The sequence below is a fragment of the Haliotis asinina genome, chromosome 15 (genome assembly GCF_037392515.1).
Source record: "Haliotis asinina isolate JCU_RB_2024 chromosome 15, JCU_Hal_asi_v2, whole genome shotgun sequence".
NCBI classification, from domain to species: domain Eukaryota; kingdom Metazoa; phylum Mollusca; class Gastropoda; order Lepetellida; family Haliotidae; genus Haliotis; species Haliotis asinina.
The window spans coordinates 6451208-6462962 of record NC_090294.1 but is presented as its reverse complement, the minus strand read 5'-3'; the positions used below and the strand labels follow the sequence as shown (position 1 = coordinate 6462962).

The window sequence follows — 11755 nt, the reverse complement described above, 5'->3', positions numbered from 1 at the left end:
GTAAGCAAGAGAAAGTGGTGCGACTTGCAGAGATAGCAAAACGTTCGGATCGCGACCAATCAGTTCTATGGCTGCTGAAGAGCTTGTCCTATCCTTTCCATGCCACGTCCACCTGTAATGAAGGGAGGAGTAGAGCAAACCTATATGAGTATACAACCTTGTGTTAAGCTATTCATTGAAAGCCAGAGTGCCAGTATATGAATGCAATGTTGTAGTTAAGAGCCCTGGTCGTCTGACCTCTCACTGCTAGACGTAGCAGCTCCGGACGGACCAGGCGTGCTTATAGCTTCATCTTACATCACCACTGAGATAACAGATAACTGTTAATAGGGTTTATTGACGCCCAAACGCCAGATACGACAGTACGTGTAAACTGCAGAACCTCGTTTTGAGATTTCCACAATTTCCGTTTTTCAAGACACGCTGTACGAACAGTGCACGATGTGTTTGCAAAGATTAGAAGGAGAGTAGTGTTTCAATATACAGGTGATAAGATGTATAAAATTATACTGATGAATATTACTTTATCCAGTTGAAAGAGTAGGATTCAAAGTTCCGGACCGGTTGTTGTTGCAGAATAGGACCGAATCCAATCAACAGCACACGAGGCTGTTGTGTACTCAGTGCTTTCACTGGAGGGTTCCTAACTGTCACTGCTGCCTTTCACTTGCATGTGACATTGTTGTGGTAGCCTTGGTGGGCTCAGAATAGAGACTCACGCGTGTTGTTATAGAATGGGATAATGAAGAGAAGTACATATTTCCCATTATGCATTGCACAGCTCGGTAGTAATATAACATACTCTGTCTCAAAGTATATATAATTTCTCAACTTCATGTGTACATATATGGGTATAATTATATATTCGCAGAATTTCTATTTGATTACTCCATATAGAGACAAAAACGTGCATTTCGAAAAGCATTTTCTCAAAATCAAGATAACGACATCTGAAAATCAACTAAAACTCGTCAAAACAACACGCTAGACATCAAAGCATCCGAAATGCCCCAAATCTGTAATTATAAGTAAAAAAGCCTTCAATTTTATGACAGTTTATGCCAAGATCTTCCAGTTCCGATGGAGTTAAGCATTGTGTCCGTAGATAATCATCGGAGCGCTGCCGCCATCGTCGGTCCACCTTGTTTGCTTGTCATATGCCGGCATGAACGGTAGTTTTGAGCAGCACGGAAGATACTTATATAGAACAGAAGTACAACTACAGGCGTATGTTGCAGATCCGGAATTGGTGTCCTCGGTGTCCCTCGAGTCTTTGTGCGTGCATGGTCTGACCTGCCAGGCATCTATTCCTCTGTCCTTCCTCGGCCCTAGATGAATATGAAAATGATATGTGGAAGCACTAACTTGCAGTAGAGATTTCATGTGATTACCAACACGCTTTTTTCGCATACACTTATTAAAGCTGAACTGGAAGATGGTGAAACTGCGCACTTGGAGAGTCATATTTTAACATTAATGTCTCGGATGTTAGTAATGTGGATGTACAGTCTATACAGACCTCTTGTCGTATTGTCCAGTAATATTGCGATTACGCCTCCAAGAAACATGGGAGTTCCTAGAACAACCTTCAGGACGCTATCTGCTTCTCTGCTGCCTTGAAGTGGGAAAAGGACATGTATATTATATTATATAAAGTTATAAAACTGTGATTCCAATCATTTGTGCATGGAATTGATATATAACACACATGTAATTTACTGGTTCCCGTAGCGATTCAGGTTAGAATTGGTCTACAGTAATGCACGCTTGTCAAAAGAGGCGACTAACGGGTTAGACTGACTAGGCTCGCTGAGAGCTTGACACACGTCATCGTATTCCAATTGCGCATATGAATGCGCATAATGTTGATCACTGTATAGCCTGGTCCAGACACGTCTATTTACAGACCCCTGCCATGCATCTATAATATTGCTCAGCCATCCCGATTATACCAGTGTATGCCTCCTGCTAAATTCCTCGTAAGTTGCCATTCTGTGATATATATAACACTGCTACAAAAATACACTCTGTGGGGCTTCAAATGAGAATCAACAAATCATCAACACACAATGAAACACCGGCCCACTTTCACCAAATTAACAATCGGGTTGACCAGGTTTGATGTCAAGTTCGTACCTGTTCTGATTATATCTGGATACCTGTCGATCCACTCGGGGACAAAGATGCCTATAAAGAACGCCAGTCCGAGTATGAGAAGGTTCCTTGGCGAGTTGAGATTGACATACTGCAGGGTGGACAGACCCAGCGACACCAGCATCCCGTAAATAACAGCCAGAGTGCCACCTAGTGCTGGATCAGGGATGGTGGCCAGGACTGCACCGAACTTCCCAACCACAGATAACAGGATCATGATGACTCCAGCACAGATCAGAATGTAACGGTTGGCTGTCTTCATGGGATAGAAAAACACATTTGGCAGACCACGCTATGGACAGGTACAGTTCTATTCCACGTCAAATAATCGATATAGATACTGTAGACTACCTTTATAATCATCACACTAATAAGGACCTGACGGATATAACGAACTGCTCTTTTTATCCCGTGTCCTTTTATTCACTCGTGAAAGTCAGGGTTGGAATTGATCTTTCAGCAAACAGTGACTATCGTAAGATGCGACTAACGACATCGGTTCCTTGATTTGGTTGACACATCGCATCCCAAATGCGTAGATCGACGATGATGTTGTTGGTCACTGAATTATTTACAGACCTCCGCCATATAACTGGTATCAAGAGAAAAACTACACTTATTCAATCACTAACTCGAACAGACAGAAATGTAAATGAATAATATTGAGTACTATCAATGGGTCCGTTATCGAGTCTGAGCGCACCAGCTTGAACTGGAGGTAATTACTCTTCCGGCAATAGATCAGTCTGAATGTATTATTCGCATCAAGGAAACAAACATAACTGATGTTACACACGGAGTACACATGGTGCACTGCTCTGTTCTTGAGCATACCATAAACTGTGGTTCGATTGGTTACGTTTACAGGTTTGTCAACACCAGAACCATGAATATTGGTTTCACCAAAATAGGTCATTCTGTTGCCACAGAGGTTACTCCTGTCATACCTTCGTACGTAACCTCTGTTCTAATTCGGCCCTTTAATGGTCCGAGTGTTCCGGATTCGTGATTGGTTGCAATCAGATTCAGTTGTGCAGCTTATTCGCAAAGCCTTAGGAATTGTCGTATGCTTTGTGGGAATCTAGAACTTCTTCCCCAGCACTAAGAGCATGTGTTTCGCCTAGACAGAACCCAGTCATGGGGTGGTGGATCACTGGCGTCTCCAATCCCCTCGTTGACAATGGACAAGCTGGCCATCAAATGTCTTAAGTGCCACATTAACAAAAACATCTTGTGATTCATTCCCACACTCTCTATTGCGCTAACATGAAATACCGAATCCATCCTTCGCACGCTGATCAACAAACTTCACCGCGGCCGCCATATTAGATCTAAGTCGATGTTACACGTGATCGGATTGGATAGAAAGAAGGGAAATAATTTATGTTGCGATTTTAGCCAAGATGATTTTACGAGAACCAGGAAATATGGCCGTATTAGAACACAGGCTACGTAGGAAGATATGACAGGAGTAACCTCTGTGGGAAGATAATGCAAAGTGAAAAAACATGTGAGACCTTCATCACAGCGGGCCTCCCTCCCACATTAAGTTGACACACCGTGAAATAACTGCAGTATTGTTCACAGTGACATGAGCCCATCAAGATGTTAATCTTCCTGTCAATGGCTCACCTTAGTCAGTGTCATCGCGGCAATGTTTGCACTGTACGACGTTGTAGCATGACCGACACCCACGGCACCAGATATGAGCCCTCCGATACCTTCCAGAAGAATACCTCTGTTAACAGCGTCGGTAGGAGGGGCATCTACCTCGCACGCCTTAGCAGCAGCAAAGTAATCCCCAACCGATTCAATGAGCGATGCGAAAAATGTTGCCATGAATCCAATGCAAAGTGCTAAACTGAAGGAGGGCGGTCCAAACTGGCCTGAAAATAGATATTGCGATTACAGGAGTAACAGGTTTTCACAAACCCAGGCAGTATCAGTTGTGAGACACTAGTTTTGTTTAATTTAATAGACGAACACGCGATGAACATACCAGTATACTCCCCGCACTGATTAATATTGAACAAAATACTTTTTGCAATTTAGTGTTTCTGCCATATTGTAACAAACAAGTTATAGTAACCAGTCCACGAGGGACAGTTAACACAACTAGAATGTCACAGATATAAATATAAAACTTGTATGCATGTCTAAAACGGGGACACCTGCAGTTTACGGGTCCCTGCCTTCGGCAGTCACCCGGAAGTAGAATGTATTCTATAGTAACGTGTACGCGCCTTCGGCGCGAGCTTACTGCCTTTGGCAGTAAGCGACGCGCGCAGCGCGTCATATATAAAAGAAAAGCACGCGAGAGCGGGCTGATCTCCGTTAGGAGGTATTTTAGACGAATTTAGAGGTCATTTTCGTGTTTACTGGCAAAAGTTTAGTTTAAAACTTCGTCTGAAAGACGAGAGTTTTAAACACGAATTTTAGTAATACTCCAAAACATTAATCCAATCGTTAGTAATCAAAGGGAAATCCTCATGACGTTCCTTTTCTCTGATTGGTCAGATGTGGACGCACGTGTCGAATGTTCCAATTAAGGTAGTGGGTTACTAGGTATGCCACAACTTGAATGAGATGGGATATGTGCATGCGACAGTAAATCATGGTAAGGAATTTGTGAATGCAGAGAATGGTGTGTACACAAATAAAACTGAGAGTACGTGGAGAGTGGTGAAAGCGTCCCTGCCCAGGTATGGAACTGCGAAAGGATTGTTTGATAGTTCATCGTGAGGTAAAAATATTTACGTTGTTTTGATGATCCTTTTGTAACATTTCTTGCGTTTATCCGCCGTGCGTTTGACAACCCCAAAAAACCATGCATACTTTAATGATTGAAATTGAAAATAAAGAAAATGGTGTTCAGGATTCGGATAAATTTAATGCAAGCGGAGGTTTCTTCTTGTAATGTAAGTGAAGCGTTTTGATATTAGACATCAAATAAACCTACCTCTTTTTGTTTATTAGGAATAGAAAAGAAATGATAAGTAATATGTAAAAATAATGTAGGGGGGCACCTGCCCCCCTAAATCCCCCCATTCTGTTGAAATATGAGATTGCAAAAAAATCATACATTCGGTTAGCACTGGGAAATTGTATCGTGATCTTAAAAAATGAATAAACACTGCAGTTGACAATACCATGACATAATACTGACCCTAAAATAATGTTGAGGAATGAAGGTCTTGAGCTGATTCTCGATTATAACCCAAAGGTAATTTAATAGGTCAAACAAGGCCATAGAACAGCGGCAGTAACTCGCCGGAGTAAACAAAAAATGGCGTCAGCGTTAGTGCTCGCTTCGATGTAAATATGGCTTCTGCGCATGTCTGTCACGTACACTTCCGGGGACCCGTAAAATGCAGTTTACCCTCTAAAACGTTTTATTACACCTGCCGAAGACACGAAAATAGGCTACAAACTGGCAACAAATTGAGTAAAATGATCCCGATAACCTACTCTTAAAGACGTGAAGATCTAGTTGGTTCTGGTTTTCAGTATCACATGCTTGTCGTAACAGACATCTAAAGGGATTGGGTGTTCAGGCTTTGGTTTGACGCATACAATCGTATCTCAGTTGCGTATTTCGATACTCATGCTGTTGATCACTGAAGTGAGTGCGGCGTAAAGTTAAACTCACTCACTCATTCACTCATTTGTATTGTATCTTTATGATGCCAGCGTCTGTTCAGGAAACACCTTACGTTCCTAACATCTGATATCACTGCGATTATCGAACATCTGACGTTTTACCTGGATGTGGTAGATAAAACCACGGTGTCATGTGAATCAATTTTGATTTAGCATCTGCACGTGCTCGAAATCGGGGATCGTCTGGATCCGAAGGAAACACATCAGTGCATGTCAGAATTCCTGATATTGCCCACACAACCAGGATACTCATCAAAACCTGAAACATTACCGTAATAGATTTTCACAGAGTCCTGAAACTTAAACACAGTAGATTCCCACCAAACCCCCTAACATTTACTTTATGGATTCCTGAATCCTTTAAGTCCTGAATCATTCACACAATGGATTCCTACCAAGACCTGAAATGGATGCTCACAAGACCTGAAACATTAACTATAGATTTTCATCAAGACCTGAAACATTAACAGTAGATTCGCACCTAGAACTGAAACATTAAGACAATGGATTCTCATTCAGACCTGAAACATTAACATAGCAGACACTCATCAAACGAGATGAAGGCGGGCTTATAACTGGGTAATATAACGGGCAACATATGAGATGGTTTGGTAACTGGATTCAATTCAGTTCACGCAATATGCACCACGCCCGATCATCTTAACTACTATCTAAAGAAACATGGTTACAAATGTGGGTGATTGCTGTCATAGAACTAAGGTCGGTGTGATACCAATCGACAATATAACCGCTATCCTTAAATCATACTTGCAGTGTATGACAAAATGAAGCTCACTGGTAAAAGCTGAAACAGGCGTACTCCTGGGATCTTAGCTGTGCTTTTGCCTCTTGGCTTACAGTTTGTCCGGGTTGATAGAGGTATCTTCACGTGGCCCAAGTACAATGAAAATACTACAACTAAACACGCACCCCTGAAAATCAAAAAGATGTCAACAGTATTCGTACAATGACTTCAGTAATCCATTGTTTTCGTTGCTTTTTGCCTCATGTGCTGGTTGTTTAAAGATCAGATATACTCATTATTTACTTTGTTATAAATATAACCCCGTCATTACAACTACTCATTTCGACATTTAATTACCTTATAAATCGACCTTTTCGACAATAGTGCACAATAATATTACCGGAGGTACATTATCTGGTTTATAGGTTTTCCTACACCGGCAATCGTGACAAATGTTTTGAAAAATGAAAGACTTTAGCTATGTTTTCACAATTTACTGCCACTTAGTCTTGTCACCTGCTTTGCTTATTTTCCGAGATATATTTTCATAGTTGATTCTGTCAAAATGGTTATAAATCTTTCTTGCATCTCTGTTACAAGCGGTCTCACGCAAAATCTTTTTGGTTATGATTAAAAAATATTTAACTACGAGTAGGAAGTAGTTTTGATTTTTTAACTTGATGAAAACAAACCGTAGTCTAATTGATTCTAAAAATAACTTTAGACCGTGACGCCACGATTTTAAAAAAAATGGCTGCACCATGTCGCGAACATCTGCCAGTTTGAGAATAAATGCTATTTAGGATTTTTTTTCTGTTTTACTGAGTTACAAAAACTAGATTACTTTCTACTGGTAGTAAAATATGTACTTGATTGATGGACAATAGGGTTCTGCATGACATTGCTTGTAACTTAACAATTTCAATATTTATATATAACTCACGGAAGTCTTGATATGAGAGTGAAAAAACAGTTATGCAGAATGTAACACAGCGAGCGGTCAGGCAGTGGTTAAGAAGATCAAGCATTGACGAAGATGCTAGCAGATGTGTACTCCAGTAATCAGTGTGTATTTTCAACAACACGGCAGCTAGCCTTTATACATATATGTTCAACATTTCCTGAAAGTCCGAGCACATACGACCATCGCCATCAAGGTAGAATTCTCTAGAACAGTAGTAATCTCCCAGAAGTAAACAATTAATCAAGGGAGGCAACTCCAGAGCTCTTCCTTAAAGCCTGCTGCCAAAATACGAAACGTACTGAACATTTATGATACGGAATGTCACCCATAATAATTATCACTAAACACTAAACACTAATCTTTGTGACCCAACAATAATAATTACTGAATTAATAATGCAATTTACAGAAAGTACACGCTCGTAACGCTTACTTGTGATATTATTATCACTTCGACTACAACCTCCGATGAAGAATTCGTTATGCTACAAGTGTGTCGTGCAAGATTCGCTACTGCAACTAGTAAGTAGTTTTGATTTTGTTTAAGTCAACGAAAACAATCGAAATATCATCTTCTCCCTTGGAAGTGAGGTAGGTGTCGAACTACCTGATTTAATACGTGTAGGCTTCCACAATGCTCGCGTTACACTCACAAACAACATATTTAGTACTAACTGAGGGGGACGATGGAAATCTCTCTTCATGGTGACACCATCACCGACACCTGGGAGGATTCGACGGAAACACAACGATTCGGCATGTCTATGTTTACGTCGGGAAATCGGCAAATTGACGAACGTGTTACACGTCAAAATATGTATCCGACTAGCTGAAAATCCTTCCTCACATGACATAACCGAGTTACGTAACCTGTCTGTGGTTTCGTTGGTTTCGTTATTAATTATTAACCAGACGTTTTTAAGAATAAATTTGGTGTTCCCATTAAGACTAAGCACAAGTCTTTCGTATGTAATTGTTAAAAGAATACAAAAAATGTGAGTTTATTCGTTCTTTATCCCCGCACAACATTCGCTGTTTGGCAGCGATCATAATTACACAAAGTTTACGGTCCGACTTTCATTCTTGTAGAGGCCGCAGTGACAGATTGGGTTAGACTACACAGTGTGTGTGCTGGTGACTTCTGCTTCAATCTGCCAGTGTCCGGTCGAATCTCAGATGGGCCTAAACCCAAGAACGTACTAGACTATGTACTTGAGTGAGAAAGTGTAATCCCACCTATAAGTTCCGTTACACGTGTCAGCTGTCCAAACAGCATTGCGTATTCTTAAGATCATATTGTCTAACATTTGTAATCAACGTAATTCAAATTACTAAGTTATGTTTTAGTGCATGTAACAGATGGAAAGAAAGTGTGTAATTGCTAAGAACACTACATGAGCAAAGACTCAATCACTCACAGCATTGATTCATAACGTAACAACAAATGCGTTAACCGTGAAAGATCACAAGTTATGCGGAAATAGTTTCTCCAGCTATACAGAGGAATGACATTTTGCAAAACGGCAAAACCCTTTACACTTTCGTAACATCTATCTATGTTCGAAAACACAATTTTAACTCACGTCAAGGATAGCTCCCAAGAAGATGTTGAATATCGTATTGGAATTTTATACAGAGAAAGCCCGATGAGTGCAATAGTAGGGGCGACTGTGATTGGTCCAACAAAGCGGAGGAGACGCCCTACCAACCCAGTTCCACCAATCACCATCTCAACCAGAGACGCTGCCATGATGCTGCCTGAGAGCTACAGTCAGGAAATCAAAGTATAAGACCAAGAAATACCTCTTGCATTATGTACAGAAACATACCGAACAAACACATTATAGTGGAATGTAGTCAAGCGTGATCACCTGCATATATACATTTGTTCATACTTCGGACCTGTATACTAGTCATTTAAAACATCCTTATCATTGTTTTCATTCATAATTATTTATTTCGGTTTGTAATCTTGAAACTAGATATAAACAGAAATATCACCAACATCCTGACTGTACCAAACAAAACCAAGTCATAGAAACTGAACAAATATTCAAAAGAGGTAGCCCATGTTACTCTGCCAGATTATTTCCTCATAAGTAAATAAGACTGTCTGTATAACGATCCTCGGACATGCTTAGTAATTTACACCAATAACGTATACAACTGACGTGATAATCAACATACATACTTAATCTACTGCGGTCTGCTGAAACTCCATTACTTGAAACCTGCTTACCTGCATCAAGAACACACAAGTTGATTTGAGATTTCAAACGATTTCCTTTCCACGAACCCCAAAATGTCAGACCCATATAATAAGACTGGCTTAACCTTACTACCAAACAACTTGAACATTAACTTTGTAGGTATACTTGGATATTTTGTAAGCAAAGTCTTTAAAGCAAAGAGGGTCCTACTAGCTGTACTAACAAGGGTATGAGTACACTTTGTCCAAGACGATCTAGTAGAAAATAGAACACCAAGATACCTGTAACATACCACCCATCAAACGTTTACACTTACTAGTCTAAATGGAGTCATTCAGCTGTTCTAAACTAGATTTTCCACAATATTTACAAACATTCTGTTTGAAGTCACTGTTTACACATGAACTGGTGTACTTTAAAACAAATACGTAAAGTTGACAAGATTATCGTCATAAGTTCTGTAAATGATAAAGATCAGGGAAATTTGGGAAATTCTAGACAAAACATATCTTTTAACTTGCACGATACTTAAACATGCTTTGTAGCAAACTTATGATCTTCGTTCGATTCATCTGCATAAGTTTGCAATTGACTTCCCAAGTTAGTGGAGGAATTTATTTTTAATGTAACCATATAATACCTTTTGATGCGTAGTATAATGTTGACGTCTTAACTGGGATACAGTTATAAAACCACTTTCCATATGGCCAAGGAAAACACCATTACGAAGTACAAGCACCTCCGTCTTGTCCACATTTACCCCTAAACGCCAAGAGCAATCTACGTCAGCAAGCCTATAACAGTGTCATGAAATAAGTCCAAATTATATGCATACAACAATAACAATAAATCTGAACCAATAAAGATATCCCTAAGATCTGAATTTGTAACATTCCTTGAAATTCCGTTACAAACATCGCAAAAAGATACGGACCTAAAACACAACCTTGCCCGACACCACTCACTGATTTGACATTATAAAGATATTATCTTTCGTAATATAAACTTTACGAAATTCAGCTTCAGCCTCTGGAATTTTATCACGACAGTCTGCAAACAATTGAAGACTATTATTAATGACAATGCAAAATGATTTCCCCAAGCCATCCAGGAGCGAATTACCACGAAACTAATCAACTGTATCGTTCCTATGCAGAGGCACTACAATTCCTTCGCCAGTTCCTGTTGATATACACCAGAGCTCATAACATGCAACATGAATCAACATCCCTATCACAGAAAGGTGTGTTAGAACTTCCTATATAATGGGGAGAAATCACGTTTCATTGCATGTTACTAGTATACCATTTGCTTTTAGGCAACAATTTACAAAATATTGTGACGTATGACGTTGGGTGCTTCCTTTTGGGATTTCGGGATCAACGTTTAAAGGTACGTTTAGTTACCTGTTGAAGTTTTTCTTCCTGGGTCAAACGGACAGGACTGACGTTCGCAAATGATTCATTCGTTGATGTTGTGTTTTCATATGTTGATACATTTGCTGAAAGAGGAGAATCAGAAATACATTTTAGTGGTACCGTGGAATTGCCACGTTATTGTAACTTGCAGTGATCACAAAGTAAGTATTTTCCGAAGTAGCATAGAATTATTCTCTTTTGTTGTAGCAACGATATCATTGAGAGAGTACAACATGTAGGAACTATTACTAGCTATTTGGGAATAACAAAGACTCGACTGGCTACAATGACAAAGGAATAATACAACTAACAATGACCGATATATGTAGGTATCTCAGTTTGTGAATTGAAGCCTTGTAAAGGAATTTGGTCTCACGCCACCTTGAACACTATTACAGACCGCCTAGTATACAGTTCAGGGATTTGAGACCTATATTTTTGCCGTTTGAGGCTCACATCCAACGATCGAGGGAAAACAAAGCGCATTTGAGCAGGTGATCTGATATTGGCGCTGTATAAATAAATAAATAAATAAATAAATAAATAAATAAATAAATAAATAAATAAATAAATAAATAAATAAATAAATAAATAAATATCAGGAT

At 39.6% G+C, this 11755-nt stretch overlaps 1 protein-coding gene across 2 annotated transcripts; it reads right to left on the bottom strand.

Moving 5' to 3' along the window:
* Positions 1-568: 568 nt before the first annotated feature.
* Positions 569-11197, bottom strand: LOC137265860 (solute carrier family 23 member 1-like). 2 transcript variants are annotated; one of them, XM_067801320.1, is made up of 8 exons: positions 11139-11197; positions 9106-9287; positions 6611-6746; positions 5917-6073; positions 3787-4040; positions 2137-2410; positions 1520-1615; positions 569-1328 (listed from the first exon to the last, which is right to left on the bottom strand). In XM_067801320.1, the coding sequence occupies exons 2-8, from the start codon at positions 9270-9272 to the stop codon at positions 1087-1089; spliced, it is 1326 nt and encodes a 441-aa protein (XP_067657421.1). In that variant the 5' UTR covers positions 9273-9287; positions 11139-11197; the 3' UTR covers positions 569-1086. The 2 variants fall into 2 exon arrangements, with proteins under 2 accessions (XP_067657421.1, XP_067657422.1); XM_067801321.1 differs by lacking the exon at positions 11139-11197 and adding an exon at positions 9714-9738.
* Between the last annotated feature and the right edge of the window lie 558 nt (positions 11198-11755).

Bases quoted from the DNA above. Each gene is read 5' to 3' on its own strand.
- LOC137265860 (XM_067801320.1), bottom strand. From the start codon at position 9,272: ATGGCAGCGTCTCTGGTTGAGATGGTGATTGGTGGAACTGGGTTGGTA. The intron at 2,411-3,786 runs GTGAGCCATTGA...TATCCCATGAAG, and splicing joins CCGCGATGACACTGACTAAG to ACAGCCAACCGTTACATTCT. The intron at 1,329-1,519 runs GTCTGTATAGAC...ATATTCATCTAG, and splicing joins ACTGGACAATACGACAAGAG to GGCCGAGGAAGGACAGAGGA.